The following is a 17883-nucleotide window of genomic DNA, read 5'->3' as shown; positions in this document are numbered from 1 at the left end:
CCTTCCTTCTACTCCAATGCCCCCCAGGCTGGTGCCTTCAGCAGCAGCCTGCCTTCCCTTCTCAGCAACGGCCCTCCCTCATCTCATATTCAATTAGGTACTAATGTCTGTGTGTTCCTTGTCTTCCCAACTAGAAGGTAACCTCCCTGAGGGCAGGCACTGGATTTGAGTTCCCTTAGAACCGAGCCTAGCCCAGGGCGGGCGCTTTGGAGTATTTCCTGCAGTGCAGAACTGGTTCTTGCCAAGGGAGGCTGGTTGTTCTGGATGTTGTTGGAAGGTAGTTTCACTCTAGCGTAAGCCTTCCACGTGGAGCCCCTGAAGGATAACACAAAAGCATTAGGGCTGCCCCAGTGCAGAAGGGTCCCAGTGGAGCCAATTCTTTCATTAGGAAACCTCACTTTTGGGTCTCTAAAATTAAAGATGGGGCACAGGCGCACGGGCTGGGTGGGCGGGCAGATAGCTGACTTCTGCAGCTCCTGCACCCCTAATGCCGGCTCCACAGGGGAGTGCTGTGACCCCCCGCTTCTGTGCCAATGAGGAAAATCAGAAAAATTAAGTAACTGGTCACCCGGCCAGGGCCAGATGAGTCCCCAGAGTCTCACTGGCCCCAACATGGAGATTCCACCCCCTACATCTAGTTTGGAACAAGGGAAAGAGCAGATAAGGACCAATGTATGGGTCTGGGCTGAACCTCCACCAGAGTTCACTGGGGGATCCAGCAGTGGGGAGGGAGCTGGGTTGGCGAGTCTGCTTTGGGAGCCCTCGGGAGCCCTACCTAGGCCCCTACCCTGTGAGGAGCAGGAGGTCCTGGAAAAAACTCAACCCCGCCTCTGCAGAACAGAGCCAATGAGGAACAAATGCAGTCACCCCGCCCCAGGCTTTCCCCACCGCATCCCCAGCCACTGTTAGGGTCAAGACGGGCTTTTGTGCCCTAAAAGAAAGAGTCTCTTTTAAAAAAGTTTTCACGGTATGTTTATGCTCAATTTAAAACAAAGGGGAGGGTGGGGAGAAATAACTCTTGTAACCCATTTCCGTCGCCATCTGTTTGCCTTTCTCTTTGACCTGAGAACATTCCCCCCTGGTTTGACCGCCCTGTGTCTAATTACAGTAGGCCCCTGGGGTTTCTCTCCCTCCTGTCCCTTCCATCCCCTGCCTCTTCCGGACTTAGTTCTCATTATCAGCAACTCACACACAGCCAGGAACGTTCTAGAGCAATTTTCCACATGATCTCCTCTTGGCAGAAAATAGAATTCGCTTCCTTTCCAAAAGTCATTAAGCCAAAAACTATATAAACATGAAAAGGAGGAGAGAGAAATGGGAAAAGAGAGAGAGAGAAAAAAAATGCTGGGACAGGATGGTCATAAACTATTAAGAGGAACATTTTTTTTTTCCAACTGCCCCATGTCAATGCTTTGAACAAGTGAAACTGGTGACCTCATACGTCAGCAGGCGACTGTGGAGGAAGCGGGTAGCTGGCAGGACACCAGCGTTTCCGTGTCTGCCTGAGAGTCCACAGCTGCTCCATTTGTACAACCCACAGTACAAATAGGTCCGAGGGTGACAATTTTTTTTCTAAGCCCAGGAGAAATCAGAATTTGTGTCAGGAAGGTTTGAACAATTTTGAAAAATACAATTATTTTTAAAATAGCTGCAATCTTGCATTTGGGAAATCTGTACTTTTTGGGGCCTGAAAAATCTCCCTTTCTTTGCGGTCATGTTTTGGTCTTTCCTCCAGCGGCCATTTCTAGGGACAGTGGTCACATTTCTCAGACCCAAGTCGGGGGCGAGTCTGAGACTCAGGCTCCCCGCAGCAGGTCTGGCCCCACCGGGCGCAAAGGATGGTAGCCCCAGGAAACTCTCACGATTTCCTACTCACACCCAGTGCTTGGGGACCCTGTTTCATGTGAGATTGTCTTCCCTGTCTCTCGCCCCCACCCACTTGGTCTGACCCCCTGAGCTTTTTCGGAGCAAAACACATTTCCTGATGGTGGTTTTCTTGCCTGAGCTGCCCCTGAGAGCGGCAGTGCTCTTCCTAAGAGGAATAATCCTTGTGACTAAAACATTCCCCCATTTATCCTTATCATAGTAGAAGCCCGGGTGTATACATGCAACATTATGGCTGTTTTTAAATTGTTTACTTGGAGTTGTTTTGGGTTTGTTGTTTCTGGAGACAGGGTCTCACTCTGTTGTCCAAGCTGGGGTGCGGTGGTGCAATCTTGGCTCACTGCAGCCTTGACCTCTGGGGCTCAAGTGATCCTCCCATCTCAGCCTCCTGAGTAGCTGGAACTCTAAGGGTACACCCAAAAGAATACAAAAACTGGACCCAGCTAGTTTCATGTATTCTTTGTATTTTTTTTTTTTTTTTTTTTTTTTTTTTTTGTAGAAACAGGATTTTGCTATGTCACCCAGGCTGGTCTCGAACTCCTGGGTTCAAGTGATCCTGCTGCCTCGGCCCCCCAAAGTGTTGGGATTACAGGCGTGAGCCATGGTACTCAGCCTATTCTTTCATTGCTTGAATCTTCCTTACCAGAATTCTGATTTTTCCTGGGCTTAGAAAAAACTCTCGTAGGTCTTGGATTTATTTGTCCTGTGGGATTACAAGTCAAGTATTTGCAGACTCGGCCTAAGTCAATGGGAAAAGCATAGAGGCACCCACTGAGTCAGTTGACACACACAGAAAGGTTCCGACGGATTCGTTTGTTTTGGCAAGGTGCACATTCTCTTGCTTCTGAAGGCTGGCCCTGCTCGTTCTGTCCACAGCCACAGGCTGGGGAAGGGGAGCGGACTCAGGTGAAGAGGCCCCCTTCTCCTTTCTCCCCAGCTCCTGTACATGTGTGGGGGCCTCCTGGAACGGCCCCTGATTCTTGCCGAGGTGGTGCCCAGGTATTCAGTCATGCTGGAGCTGTTTGACGCTGAGCTGGACAACGCCAAGATCTTGTATGATGCCCAGATGGCAGCCTCCGAGGAGGGCAAAATTCCCCTGATCCACAAAAACATGCCTCCCGTGGCTGGGCAGCTCAAGTGGAGCCTGGAGCTGCAGGAGAGGCTGGAGGTGTCCATGAAACACCTGAAGCACATCGAACACCCGTGAGTCACAGCCCTGGCCAGGGGCAGGCAGGGGCGGGCACCCTAACTCCATGGCGCCAGGAGAGCGAGAGGGACTTCCCCAGCCCTGAGCCGGACCACCCTCCTGTCGACCAGACCATTACCTCGCAGAGCAAAAGCCCAGAAGAGACCCTGTCGGGTCCTCCCTCCTTCCCTGAACGTCTTCTCGGTGGGAGTGCTCAGGGGGAAGCTGGCTGGTCCCCACCCTTGCCCACCAGCCTGGCAGACGTGAAGACCACCCAGCAGGAACAGGCAGAGGCTGTGTGTGCAGTCGGCTGAGCCACCGTTGCGTGCACTTGGCCGAGGCTCCCAGACAGCCGGGCCAGAGGGGCTTCCTGGTGGACGCAGGGACTGCTGCAGGGGAGGCCCGGCTGGAGGTCTTGGCCTGGGGAGGCCGGTGCAGCTGACTGGGCAGGGGGAGGCTTTTATGCAGCCATTTGGGGGGCATATTTGCTTTCATCTGTTTGACCCCAGGTTGGAAGGGAGAATGAAAGTTGGAGAGGGGCTGGCAGTCGGGAGCTGGTTGCTGCATGGGTTCTCTTTTGGCCTCCTGGACCAGTGGCTGCAGACTGCAGGTCCGAGTTCCGTTTGAACATTTGGTCTGGCCACTGCTTGTTTGCATATTCAGTCTGTGAGCCTTGAGTAAATGGGTGGCTGGCCACTTCGGCACCCTGGATCAGGCAGCAATGGGACACACCAAAGAGACTCCACAGGAGATGTCCAGTGGGGCCTCACCTTCCCACTCTGATTCCAGGGTCATGTCTGGAGCGGAGGCCAAGTTGATTTATCAGAAGTATGACGAGATGATGGAGCTGCTGAGGTCCCACCGCGAGAAGATCTACCAGCAGTGGGTGGCGGGCGTGGACCAGGACTGTCACTTCAACCTGGGGCAGCCGCTAATTCTGCGGGACGCCTCCAACAACCTCATCCACGTCAACTTCAGCAAAGCGGTGGGTGCCAGGAGTGGGGACCCGTCAAAGGCTCCTTGGGAGCTGGGGGCAGGGCCTGCCAAGGTTCCCTCAGCGCGGATTCCTGGAGGTCGATGTTTATATCACAGTTAGCCTAAAGCTTCACTTGTTAAGTATGTCCAAGGTATATTTAAGACATGAGGCAAAGCAGAAGCAATTTTGACAGTAGTTTCAATGAGTATCTTCTTGAAAGCGTTCATGTGATCGCAAGAAGAAACATCAGTTTAAAATTGGGAGGAAGAGGCCGGGCGCGGTGGCTCAAGCCTGTAATCCCAGCACTTTGGGAGGCCGAGACGGGCGGATCACGAGGTCAGGAGATCGAGACCATCCTGGCTAACAAGGTGAAACCCCGTCTCTACTAAAAAATACAAAAAACTAGCCGGGCGAAGCGGCGGGCGCCTGTGGTCCCAGCTACTCGGGAGGCTGAGGCAGGAGAATGGCGTGAACCCGGGAGGCGGAGCTTGCAGTGAGCTGAGATCCGGCCACCGCACTCCAGCCTGGGCGACAGAGCCAGACTCAGTCTCAAAAAAAAAAAAAAAAAAAAAAATTGGGAGGAAGAAAAGTATTTGCTGAATCTATACAAATGCGCTGGCTGGGCAAGGCAGGCACGCTGGGGAGAATTCACACTCGTGGGCTTTGGGATGTGGGTTCCGTGGCTAAAACCCAGGAAGTTCAGAAGAACAGAGACGGAACCCAATTCCTACAATTACAGCCCCAGAGCTGCCCAACCTACACGCGGCAAGGCAGGGAAACCAGAGATGTGGCTCTTCCTTGGAAATCTTCCCATTCACTAACATTGATTCTTTCATTCACTGAATACTTACTGAGTACCTACTGTGTGTATGTGCTTGGGATAAATGAGTGAGCCAGAGATTCAGAGATCTGTCTGTCCTGCCCTCCTGGAGCCGACCTCCCGGCAGGAGGGCAGGGAGGATGATCAGTTAGCATTCACGAGGGAGTCAAGCATGTGATACTGTAGAAGGTGCAGTAGGTTCCACAGAAGGAAGAGCAGGAAGGGCAGGTTAAGAAGATCAGTAGAGCTGGTGGAAGGGGCAGGTACAAGTTTAGATGTGAGCAGAGACTTGTGGGAGGTCAGAGTGCCACTGAGCAGAGATGGAAGGGACAGCCTTGCAGCAGAGCACACAGCTAAAGGCCAGGGGGCATGAGAGCCTGGTGAGGTCCAGGAGCAGCAAGGAGGCCAGTGGGCGGGGGAGTGGGCAAAGGGGAGGTCGTAGGAGAAGAGGTGAGAGTGATGAGGAAGGGCCCCATGGGCCACAGAGGGACTTGGGGCTTGGTTTGAGCAAGATGGCAGCCCCTGCAGGGTTTCAGGCAGAGGAGTGCTGTGATTAGATTTCTACTTGTAAAGGACCCTTCTCCACGCTGTGAGGTGTGTAGATTGAAGGGAGCTGGGGCTGGGGGAAATTGTAGGAAAATCAAGAGCCTGTTGCCACAATCCAGGCAAGAGATGACAGCCGGGAGGTGGTGGCTGGAACCAGAGTGGCAGCACTGAAGGTGGTGGTGAGCTTCTGGACTTGATCATAGTGCCATGGAGACTCCTAGTGGGTTGGAAATGGAGCGCGATTGGAAGAGGGGAGTCAATCCCAGTGTTTTGGGGTCAGGTGAGTAGACGAGTAAAATTGCCATCAGCCAAGAGGGCAGGTGGGGCAGGCCACAGGGGCAGATGGGCTGCTCTGCTTTGGCCTTGTTGGGTGTGAGATGTCACCTGGACATCCAAACAGAGGAGCTGAGTAGGCGGGTGGATACAGAAGTCTGGAAGTCACGAGAGAGGCTGGGGTTGGAGATATAAATGTGGGAGCCACCCACACGGAGATGGCACTTGTAGCCGTGACACTGGATGGCATCACACCTCATTCAGTGGAGATGACAAACAAATGGGCTGGGTGGTCAAGGCAGCTATGATGTTGGATGACATCACACCTCATTCAACTGAGAGTAAATTGAGAAGGACCAGCCTCTACGGCTCCCCATCATGGACATCTTGAGATTATCAAAAAAGACTAATAATGGTGACCAGGAATATGTGGTGTCCTGGAAGCCAGGAGGACACTGTGTGCCCAGGAGGAAAGAGTGCCAGCTGCTGGGGATCCCATGAGACGAGGCCTGTGATGTGACCAGGGGTTTCAGCAACATGGAGCTTATCTCAACTTTGAGAATAGCTTTGTAGCCAGAAGCACTGTTGGAAGGGAGGTCCCTGTTGTTGATCTCTTGGGTCATAACCAGGTGAAAGGAGAGAGAAAAGGGAAGGTTAGATCCTAGGGAGGAGGACACAAGTGAAGACCCGAAGTCTTACCCCAAACCTCCTGGGGGTAGTAGGTTGGAGAGGACAGAGATAAGAAAATTAGGATGATGTCAGCCTCCCATGGTGATGATGAGGTCATCCACCCATGGTGACAACGATGATGTCATCCACCTGCGACGATGGTGTCATCCACCCATGAGGATGATGTCAGTGCTTTCTGTCTCAGGATCAGCCAACAGGGTGAAAACGTCCTGGTCCTGCCAGCAACCACTGCCTCTCACCAACTTTGAGATCCCCCGGGGCTGTCAAAACATCCCAGGACAGATGCTTATTTCTGTTGCTTGAACACGGCACTGTTGCCATGACCTGCTGACATGTTCTTTGATCTTCACTTGTCATTTAGTTGGTGGCAGTTCTGAGAGAAGTCAAGTATTTGAATTTCCAGCAACAGAAAGATATTCCAGACAGTGCAGAGAGTCTGTTCTCAGAGAACGAAACTTTCCGGAAGTTTGTGGGCAACCTGGAGCTGATCGTTGGCTGGTATAATGAGGTGAGCTGGTGCTCCCGATGCAGCTTGGTTTTCTTCTGGTTTTTTGTCAAGTTTCAGTTTTTGTGTTTGAGATGTGGCTCTTCCTGGGAAATCTTCCCATTCACTCGAATTCATTCTTTCATTCACTGCATACTTACTGAATAGCTGCTATGTGTATGTGCTTGGGATAAATGAGTGAGCCAGAGAGTCAGAGATCTCTGTGCTGCCCTCCTCTTCTGTTCCACTTGGAGATCTTACACCAGCATTTGTCGTCACCCAACAACTGCTGATGTAAGATCTCCAAGTGGAACAGAATTAAATGAGTGTGTTTTAATATTCAAACATGGTTCAAGCCAGTCTTCATTATTCATGCAATTAGCAGCAGCAAAGATAGTGGTGACTCAGAACAGCTGGTGATGGATATCTTATTCCCACTGGGCTTTGGTTTATGTTACATGATTTTTATTTATTTTGAGACAGTCTCGTGCTGTCACCCAGGCTGGAGTGCAGTGGTGTAATCTCGGCTCACTACAACCTCTGCCTCCCAAGTTCAAGCGATTCTCCTGGCTCAGCCTCCTGAGTAGCTGGGACTACAGGCATGTACCATCACTCCCAGCTATTTTTTTCTATTTAAATAGAAAAAAAGATTTTGAGCTTTAGATTTATGACCAAGGGAAAAGGTCTGAGCCCAGAAATGCTCAGTGATCCACATATATTTCTTTGGCTTAGAATCTTAAAAAGGTATCAAATATAGAAAGTTTGGGATTATATACCGAGGATTTATGTATTAAAAGTAATGGCAAAGACGGCAGTTACTTTTGAACCAACATGTACACGGTTGATTCTCAACTAGCTGTGGTATGGGCTAGAAAGAGGAATACTATAACATAAAAACAGTAGCTGTGTACATAAATCCTCAGTGATAAAAGTCATTCTAAAAGTTGGAGTGTACTGAAATATGATTTCCAAACAGAAACATGAATCATCATTGGCTCGGTTAGGGTAGTAGGCTGTTATCATATTGCTATAAAGAAATACTTGATACCTGTAATCCTAGCACTTGGGGAGGCCAAGGCGGGTGGATCACCTGAGGTCAGGAGTTCAAGACCAGCCTGGCCAACACAGTGGAACCCCCGTGTCTACTAAAAATGCAAATATTAGCTGGGTGTGGTGGTGGGTGCCTGTAGTCCCAGCTACTGGGGAGGCTGAGGCAGGAGAATCGCTTGAGCCCGGGAGGCGGAGGTTGCAGTGAGCCACGATCACGCCACTGTACTCCAGCCTGGGCAACAGAGCAAGACTCCATCTCAAAAAAAAAACCCAAAGCCTGAGACTGGGCAATTTGTGAAGAAAACAGGTTGAGTTGGTTCATGGCTCTGCAGGCTGTACAGGAAGCATAGTGGCTTCTGCTTCCGGGGGGGACCTCAGAAAACTTGGAATCATGGCGGAAGGTAAAGGGGAAGCAGCCACGTCACCTGGCAGGAGGTGGGATAAAGAGAGAAGTGGGGGAGGTGCTATACCTGTTTAAAAACCAGATTGCACGAGAATTCATTCACTGTCCCAAGAACGGCATCGAGGGGATGGTGCTAAACCATTCCTGAGATCATCGTCCCCATGATCCAGTCTTCTCCCACTAGGCCCCACCTCCAACACTGGGGATTATAATTCAACATGAGGCCTGAGTGGCAACACAGATCCAAACCCTATTAGTTGGTGTTGAGGAATAAAAGTCCTTCCCAGAGAACAATTTAAAATCTGGTTGGACTGGGAACAAAACCTGTAACCTCTGTTTTGCAGATAAAAACTACAGTGAAGGCAGTAGAATTTCTACTAATAAAGTCAGAATTGGAAGCAATCGATGTCAAATTACTGAGCGCTGAAACGACATTATTCTGGAACGGCGAAGGTACGGAGGCCACATTCCCTCCCACCTTGGGTTAAACTTGGGGGTCCAACCTGCCCAGCATCTGTCCTCAAACACCACTGGAGTGGCCACTTCTGCCTCCTGGCTGCATGGATCTGCTTTAACTGCAAGGGGGCTAGAAGATAGTCACCTCCACCTGCTTGCCCAGGCCAAAAATAACAAAAAACAAACCAAAAAAAAGAAAAGAAAAAGCCTATCTGTGTCACTTACAAATGGAATCCAGCGAAGAGTCCCTGGGAACTGCCAAGGGGTTCCAAGGTTCCCAAACTGGGTTTGCTGGAGGCCCGGTTTCTACTGTTGGTTTATCAAGCACGCACAGAGCATGCACAGCTGGTGAGCAGAGCCAGTGCACATCTTGGTTAACTCAGGGCAGACGTCAGGAAAGGAGAAAGAAGTGTAGTCACAAGTTCCCTCCTTCCCTTCGTTCTACCACTGGACGAGGCAGGAGGCCCCCGACCCCCTGGCCCCATCTCTGATGCTCCCAGAGGTGGGAGCTTTTAACATGAGGAGTCCGGGGCTCCTACGTGGGGTGAAGGGTCCACATATTCTCCAAACCCTATGTCTAAAGGGACACTATATTCGTGATTCCTTGGCATTTCATTTCAGAGAACACTCAACGATTTCTTCTGGGAATCACGTTCCAGAATAGGAGGAGTGTTTTCCCAGGGCTATCTCGTAGTGATGAGTGTTAAGCCAACCCAAGAAAAGTTTTCATCCTGCTGAATTGCTCTTTTCTTTTCTTTTTTTTTTTTCTGAGACGGAGTCTCACTCTGTCATCAGGCTGGAGTGCAGTGACACGATCTCGGCTCACTGCAACCTCTGCCTCCCGGGTTCAAGCGATTCTCCTGCCTCAGCCTCCCAAGTAGCTGGGATTACAGACACCTGCCACCACGCCCGGCTAATTTTTTGTATTTTTAGTAAAGACAGCATTTCACCATGCTGGCCAGGCTGGTCTCGAATTCCTGACCTCGTGATTTGCCCGTCTTGGCCTCCCAAAGTGCTGAGATTACAGGCGTGAGCCACCACGCCCAGCCTGAATCGTTCATTTCGTAAGATTCCTTTACACTTCCATTTTAGGTGTGTTTCAATACATTCAAGAGGTGCGAGAAATTCTGCACAACTTGCAGAACAGGATACAAAAGGCAAAACAAAATATAGAAGGAATTTCACAGGCTATGAAGGTAAGCAAGGGGCAGAGCACAGAGCGGGGCTTTGTGGGGGCCTGGGGCTGCCCTGGGGCAAACCAGCCTGCATAGAGGCCCATGGAAAGTGCTGTGATGTGCGGGGGGCAGTGGGAGTTGCCATGCAGTGCTCTCCACTGGTAGGATGATATCAGAGTGGTCCCAGGGCAGAAAGAGCCCAGTTGCTCAGTGGAATTCAGTTCTCCATTCTGCTCTGAGCTCTGCAAGGCCCCCCCTGTGTGCCAGGCCAGCGCCAGTAGCAAGGGGTGGAAAGAGATCTGCCAAGACCCACCCCAGTGGGAAGAAGCCCATTGCCCAGTACAGAAACAGTACAGTTCTAACTCAAGTTCCTTCCAGAGCACTGGGGGAATCCTTCATTAGTCTTCTGGGTGGTCTGGTCTGTCACTGATGCTCTGATGTGCAAAAACACTTACAGCAATGTATCCAAAAGGAAGTTTTAAGGAACGTCTCCTCTTGTTAATTTGCAGTGTCTACTCTGCAACTCTATTTCTTTTCTTTTTTGTTTTTTCTTTGAGACAGAGTTTCACTCTGTTGCAGCTGGAGTGCAGTGGCATGATCTTGGCTCACTGCAACTCTGCCTCCTGGGTTCTAGTGACTCTTAGTGTCTCAGCTTCCCCAGTAGCTAGGACTACAAGTGTGTGCCACCACGCTCAGCTAATTTTTTGTATTTTTAGTAGAGGTGCGGTTCCACCATGTAGCCCAGGCTGATCTTGAACTCCTGAGCTCAGGCAATTTGTCTGCCTTGGCCTCCCAAAGTGCGAAGATTACAGGTGTGAGCTTCTGCACCTGGTTAACCCTATTTCATTTTTAAATGATCGTGTTTAAGCTATATTTCTCTATCAACATATCAAAATTACATCATCATGATGCCCCACCCACCCTGCTCCGTTTAACCAGCCGCTACAACTGGACTTCAGATTATATAGCATTCCACCACTTCCCTCCCCAACCTCTCCACAAACCCTTGAGTAGAGATCATTTAGAATTCCTGAGAAAAACAAGCAATTGGAAAAGAAAATGGTTCAAACTCAGTCCATCAGACCTGGAATAAATCCTGTTTGGAGTTTGTACATTGTCAGGCTGTGCCCTTAGCACTCAGGTGAACAGCAAAGGGGTGAGGACCAAAAGGAGGTTGTTCAAAGATTATGCAGCATTTGAGAGGAGGAAGTCATTTGGTATCTCAGAAAAACACAGACCTATTGAAGCTATTCAGTTAGTAAACCTAATATTTTTTTTCTTAAATTAAAAAGGTTATGACATCTATGAAATAACAACAGAATGAGAACTAAGAACAGAATGAGAGGAAAGCAGAGAAGTGAAAGGACATGGCTAAGAAAATCAAAACTGCAAAAGAAGAATTAAAATATACTGAAGCACCAGTTAGACTAGAACTGGTGCTGTGTGACAGTAGATATATTAAATAGAGGACAATTTTAGGAAATTGCTAATATGCAAAGGGAAATAACAATAGATAATGTGTAAGATGGAGAGGAATAACATAAAAATCATAGTTGTGACTAAAGAAATAATAGGCTGGGCATGGTGGCTCACACCTGTAATCCCAGCACTGTGGGAGGCCGAGGTGGGCGGATCACTTGAGGTCAGGAGTTCTAGACCAACCTGGCCAACATGGTGAAACCCTGTCTCTACTAAAAATACAAAAAGGAGCCAGGTGTGGTGGTGTGCACCTATGATCCCAGCTACTAGAGAGGTTGAAGCAGGAGAATTGCTTGAACCTGGGAGGCGGAGGTTGCGGTGAGCTGAGGTCATACCACTGTACTCCAGCCTGGGCGACAGAGCGAGACTCTGTCTCAAAAAAAAAAAAAAAAAAAAAAAAAAAAAAGATAGACATATTCTGACCAGAATTTTAAATCTCAAGGATACAGAACAATCTTCTGTATGTTTCTACCAAGCAGGTACCCTTTTGACTTTACATAGATTTCCAGAACATGACGAAAATAGCCAGTCTTGAGAAAGGCTCCTGACAATTATCTGTGAATGCAATAGTAAAGTCATCCTCACACGTGCAGGGGCTTGGAAAAATACCATTTAGGTGCCCTTCCTGAGAAACCTATTCCAGAATGTATTCCAGGACACCAATAGATCAACCATATTCTAGAGTACCAAGGAGAGAATTAACATTTAAATAAGACTAGCAATGAGCTTGGAACCAATTAAATATAAAGAGAGAAGTATATAAAGAGATAAATATGGTTGTGAAAGGTTACATTCCAAAGTCAAAAACAATACTTGTAGAAAAATATAAATGGTAGAAACCATATCCATGGTGATAAATGTGATCAATAATTGGAAGTTAGGAGGATGAAAAAAGGTAGGACAGGGAAGTTAACCATATCCTAAATTCCTAAACATGGGTAATGGGAATCAAAAGCAATTTTTCGTTTTTTTTTTTTGAGATGCAGTCTTGCTCCGTCACCTGGGCTGGAGTGCAATGGCACAATCTCGGCTCACTGCAACCTCTGCCTCCCGGGTTCAAGCGATTCTCCTGCCTCAGTCTCCCGAGTAGCTGGGATTACAGGCATGCGCCACCACACCTGGCTAATTTTTGTATTTTTAGTAGAGATGGGGCTTCACCATGTTGGTGAGGCAGGTCTCAAATTCCTGGCCTCAGATGATCCATCCGCCTTGGTCTGCCAAAGTGCTGAGATTACAGGCGTGAGTCACCAGTCCCAGTTGCAATTTTTATTTCCAAAATTAGAGAAATATTTAAAAGATAGCTTTAATAAACTTAATGGCAAGTACTAGTGGAATTATAAATAGGATTTCTCCTATCCAAATCACTAAAGAATATAAAAGCAAATAAGCTATAGTTTTTAAAGCAAAATACCACAACAAAGGGAAACAGAAAGCAGAAAGGATAAGACATGATAACAAAGGGCAAACATTAGTTATAGTATATATAAATTAAAAGCAAAATGTTTAGATTCGATTGTTTAAAAATGTAATTATATGCTACTTCCAAGAGATACCTAAAGCAAAATGGAAAGGTTGAAGACAAAATGATTGACAAGTAGGTGAAACCATATGAAACTTCCAATAATTGACCATTTTTGACCTTTAAAAGATGGCAGTTCTCACAGCTGAGCACAATGGCTTATCCCTCCAGTCCAAGCACAATGGCTCATGCCTGTAGTCCAAGCACTTTGGGAAGCCAAAGCAGGAAGATTGCTTGAACCCAGGGCCTTCCTATGTTGCTCAGGCTGGGCAACGCCTGTGGTCCCAGCTGTTCTGGAGGCTGAGGTGGGAGGATCACTTGAGCCTGGGAGGTTGAGGCTGTATGAGCTGACATTGTGCCACTGCACTCCAGCCTGAGTGACAGAGCAAGACCTTGTTTCTAAGAAAGAAAAAAACAATTTCAAATGACAGTCTTATTCACAGACATATATAGATCCTTGCATACATACATACACATATACAACAAAATATTAATCAGCAAAGAGCAACTCGGGGCAAAAATACATAGTTAGCTAAACATATATGATCAAGTAAAATTTATATAAAAGTTATAGTTGTCCTAAAATATTGTGTTCCCAATGAGAGTATGGTTAATATATCTAGGCCGGGCGTGGTGGCTCAAGCCTGTAATCCCAGCACTTTGGGAGGCCGAGATGGGCGGATCACAAGGTCAGGAGATCGAGACCATCCTGGCTAAGCCGGTGAAACCCTGTCCCTACTAAAAAATACAAAAAACTAGCCGGGCGAGGTGGCGGGCGCCTGTAGTCCCAGCTACTCGGGAGGCTGAGGCAGGAGAATGGCGTGAACCCGGGAGGCGGAGCTTGCAGTGAGCTGAGATCCGGCCATTGCACTCCAGCCTGGGCGACAGAGCGAGACTCCGTCTCAAAAAAAAAAAATTATATATATATGTGTGTGTGTGTGTGTGTGTGTATATATATATAAAAAAATCAAAATCTATTAGAAGAACTGAAAAACGGGCAGAATGCAAATGTAATGGGAAGCCTAACACAGCGTTATTATACTGCCATGGACTGCACGTTTGTGACTCCCAAACATTCCTCTGTGGAAGCCCTAATCCCACTGTGGTGGGTCTTGGAGACATGGCCCTGGGGAAGCAGTTAGAACATGAGAATAGAGACATCATGAAGGCGATTGTGCCCTTATAGCAACAGGCACGAGAGAGCTCACTCTGCCCCTCCGCCATGTGAGGACACAGCAAGAAGGCAGCCGTCGCCGTCTGCACACCAGGAAGAGAGCCCTCAGCTGGAACCAAACATGCCAGCACCTTGATCTCAGACTTCTAACCTCCAAACCTGAGAGAAATGTCTGTTGCTTAAGCCCCCTAGGATATGGTATTTTGGTTATAGTAATCCAAGCCGACTAAAACATACACAAAACGTGTTTTTTCTGACCATGAAGCAATAAAACTGCTAATGAAAAAAAGGAAATCCTTCTAACAAGGTAAACACAGAGGCTTAATCATATCATTTATGTTCACACAAAAGCGTCAGTAGAAAAACTAAAAGTAGTCACATAAATAGCAAATACTGGACAGAGGAGGGAGGTGAGTAATCTAGTCTTCATTGTTCACCCCAGAATCACAGAAACAGTTGAGAAATGGCTGAATCGATGTAGAGTCTGTAAATGATCAGAGTGACAGAGGCAGCTGTGAGAAGAAGGAAAGCTGAGATTCCCTCATGTTTCCAGCTGGGAGATGGGATGGAGGATAGGGAGACATGGGTCAAAGACCTTTTTTTTTTTTTTTTTTTTGGTCAAAAACTTTTCTTATTAGGTGTTTTGTTACCATATATGTATCACTTTAATGGCGATGTATAGGGAAAACAAAATCTAATCACAGAAAACAGTAAAGTCCAAATCATAATTATAGGTGGCTACCACCTTTTTTTTTTTTTTTTTTTTTTTGAGACGGAGTCTCTGTCATCCAGGCTGGAGTGCAGTGGCATGATCTTGGCTCACTGCAAGCTCTGCCTCCCGGGTTCACGCCATTCTCCTGCCTCAGCCTCCCAAGTAGCTGGGACTACAGGCGCCCGCCACCACGCCCGGCTAATTTTTTGTATTTTTAGTAGAGATGGGGTTTCACCATGTTAGCCAGGATGGTCTCGATCTCCTGACCTCGTGATCCTCCTGCCTCGGCCTCCCAAAGTGCTGGGATTCCAGGCATGAGCCACTGCGCCTGGCCAAGTGGCCACTACCCTTGTGGTAGAACTCCTACTTGCAGGGGAGCCAGGGTCCTGACCCTACTCTCTACCCTTTCCCACCCCTGTCGGCAGGTCAGTGGCCCCCACAAAAGGGACTTACTCCCACCTGGCCCTCCATTTGCAGCTATGGACGATCCACGCAGCACTGACCACACTTTCCTTGACCCTCAGGTCCTTCCGTCCCCCGAAAAAGAGAATTAGATGCTCCTTTCCTGAGAGTGACCCCATTCTGGCCCAGTTGAGTGAAACATCTCAATGGTCTCTCTCTGGTTCCCCTAGGCCCTGGTTTTGGTTTTGAGCTCAATTATTTAAGGCTCTTTGGTCAACAGGCAATGAGGCACAGGTCCTTAGTGGCCCCTAATGGGTGTGGATCATGGAGAAATAGACTCCAATCCAAGATTAGGTAGCAGTGAGGAAACACACCAAAAGCAATGCAGCAAAAGAGTGCAACCAAAAGCGGTTTCTCCAGAACAGCTTTTCTCCTGTGCTTTCCTTCCAGGACTGGTCGGCCAACCTGCTGTTTGAAAGAAAGGACAATAAGAAAGAGGCCCTGTTAGACTTGGATGGAAGAATTGCCAACCTCAGCAAGCGCTACACAGCAGTCAGGGATGCTGGCGTGAAGATCCAAGCCATGGTTGCAGTAAGGAAACAGCCAGGAGGTTTTTTGAGAACCCACTTGCTTTTAGCAGGGAGGAGAGAGTATAAGACAGAGCTGGAGATTTCATAAAAATGATTAGTGACACATTTTTAGTGGTCACTGAAGTCCGTGATCTGGCTGGATGCAGTGGCTCTCACCTGTAATCCCAGCACTTCGGGAGGCCGAATCGGGCAGATCACCTGATGTCAGGAGTTTGAGACCAGGCTGGGTAACGTGGCAAAACCCCGCCTCTACTACAAATACAAAAATTAGCCAGGCATGGTGGCACATGCCTGTAATCCCAGCTACTCGGGGGGCTGAGGCAGGAGAATCGCTTGACCCTGGGAGGCAGAGGTGGCAGTGAACCAAGATCGCACCTCTGCACCCTAGCCTGGGTGAAAGAGTGAGACTCCATCTCAAAAAAAAAAAGAAAGAAAAAAATCTATGATCTTTAATCCAAGCGAGCCTTATCTTTAAGTAGCAGAGCACCCTCACTGTCTACTTCCAAGCCTGGTTCCTCTTGTGATGGGCCTGCCCTCCGCTAAGGGCACCAGAGCGCTCACCCTGCACAATGTGGGTATGGCCAAGTGACATCTTCATACTGGGTCAACAAATCTTGTCTTCCCAGGATGAGCTGCTGAGGGCGGGCACCGTGTGTTTATCGGTATCCCCCAGGGATTTCCCATCCATGGGTGTGGGCAGGGAACAGTAACCTGGGAAGAGCGAGCACCATTCCAGTGTGCACAGGGTGTATCACTACCCGCACATGTGAGTGGATAGAATGTGATAATGCGTGTCTGTTTTGCTACCTAGGTTGCCGGCTGTTCCTTCTTGCCAATAGTCCCAACAGTGCATGACTCTGTGTCCCTGCCAGCCTCTTGGGAGCCCTCATGATTGGCACATTCAGTGGGCGACTGCAAAACAGTAGACTGGCATTCCTGGGTGCTCCTTCTGGAGTCCTGACATTGTAGGGGTTTTCATGCTCTCCTCACTTGGCAGTTATTTCATCCAGCTTGCATTTTTGTTTGTCTCTGAGAAGAATGTGAAAGGTTGATCTTTGCATTGGCCTATAAAAGAGAATATTCTGCCTTGAGCTCAAAATATGGCTGGGCATAGTGGCTGACGTCAGTAATCCCAACACTTTGGGAGGCCAAGGTGGGTGAATCACTTGAGGTCAGGAGTTTGAGACCAGCCTGGCCAACATGGAGAAACCACATCTCTACTAAAAATACAAAAATTAGCCAAGTATAGTGGCAGGCACTTGTAATCCAAGCTACTTGGGAGGCTGAGGCAGGATAATTGCTTGAACCTGGGAGGCAGAGATTGCAGTGAACCAAGATTGCACCACTGCACTCCAGCCTGGGCGAAAAGAGTGAGACTCCATCTCAGAAAAAAAGTATTTTAGAGCAGTTTTTTGGGGGGTTTCCAGTGGATGGTGCAAATCAGTGGTGTGGACTTTAATAATGAGTCATCTCATCCAGACAGACCAGCAGGCCCCACCCAGGGGATGGGCCATTATTGGCTGTTCCTGTTGTCACATCATTGCTCTAAAGATCATCACCCCAGGAAGTGACTTGACTGAACCAGAATCGGTTTTGCCTCATTCCCATTTCCCATCCCTCCCCTCCCTCCCCTCCCTGCCATGGTGCCAGAAGCTCCCTGTAAATTAAAATGCTAAACTGCAAAAATGTTACTTGGAAGAGTTAACTGATTAGCTTCTTAACACTCTCAGAAGAAGCTCCCTGTAAATTAAAATGCTAAACTGCAAAAATGTTACTTGGAAGAGTTAACTGATTAGCTTCTTAACACTCTCAGAATGGTTGGAAACAGAGCATAGGAGAGAAATTTGACTTAGGGTTAGGAAAGGTTCAGAGGGCAGGCGCATAGCAAGAGGGCAGGCGAGGAGGCAGGACTGGGCTGAGGCTGAGGCCAAGCACCAGGGACAGGAGCCTAAGAGGGGCAGAAGCCAGCAAACCAGCCTCTCCTGTTCCCCAACTGGGATGAGATGGCATTGCCTCTTGTGCACGACTCTGTCGCCACATATGTTTACTCTCATGACAGTCATT

The 17883-nt window shown here is 48.4% G+C and overlaps 1 protein-coding gene across 1 annotated transcript in view; it reads left to right on the top strand.

Moving 5' to 3' along the window:
• Positions 1-17883, top strand: part of LOC101013562 (dynein heavy chain 17, axonemal) — a 137317-nt gene that overhangs the window by 12591 nt on the left and 106843 nt on the right. Inside the window, exons 12-17 of the mRNA XM_031656976.1 lie at positions 2822-3087; positions 3860-4055; positions 6737-6883; positions 8657-8765; positions 9861-9964; positions 15680-15820. Of these exons, the coding sequence (XP_031512836.1) occupies positions 2822-3087; positions 3860-4055; positions 6737-6883; positions 8657-8765; positions 9861-9964; positions 15680-15820 (963 nt within the window). The remainder of the gene's footprint in view (positions 1-2821; positions 3088-3859; positions 4056-6736; positions 6884-8656; positions 8766-9860; positions 9965-15679; positions 15821-17883) is intronic.

Source organism: Papio anubis, chromosome 17, assembly GCF_008728515.1.
Source record: "Papio anubis isolate 15944 chromosome 17, Panubis1.0, whole genome shotgun sequence".
NCBI lineage: Eukaryota > Metazoa > Chordata > Mammalia > Primates > Cercopithecidae > Papio > Papio anubis.
Note: the sequence above shows the minus strand (reverse complement) of the source record. Positions and strands in the feature narration are given on the sequence as shown.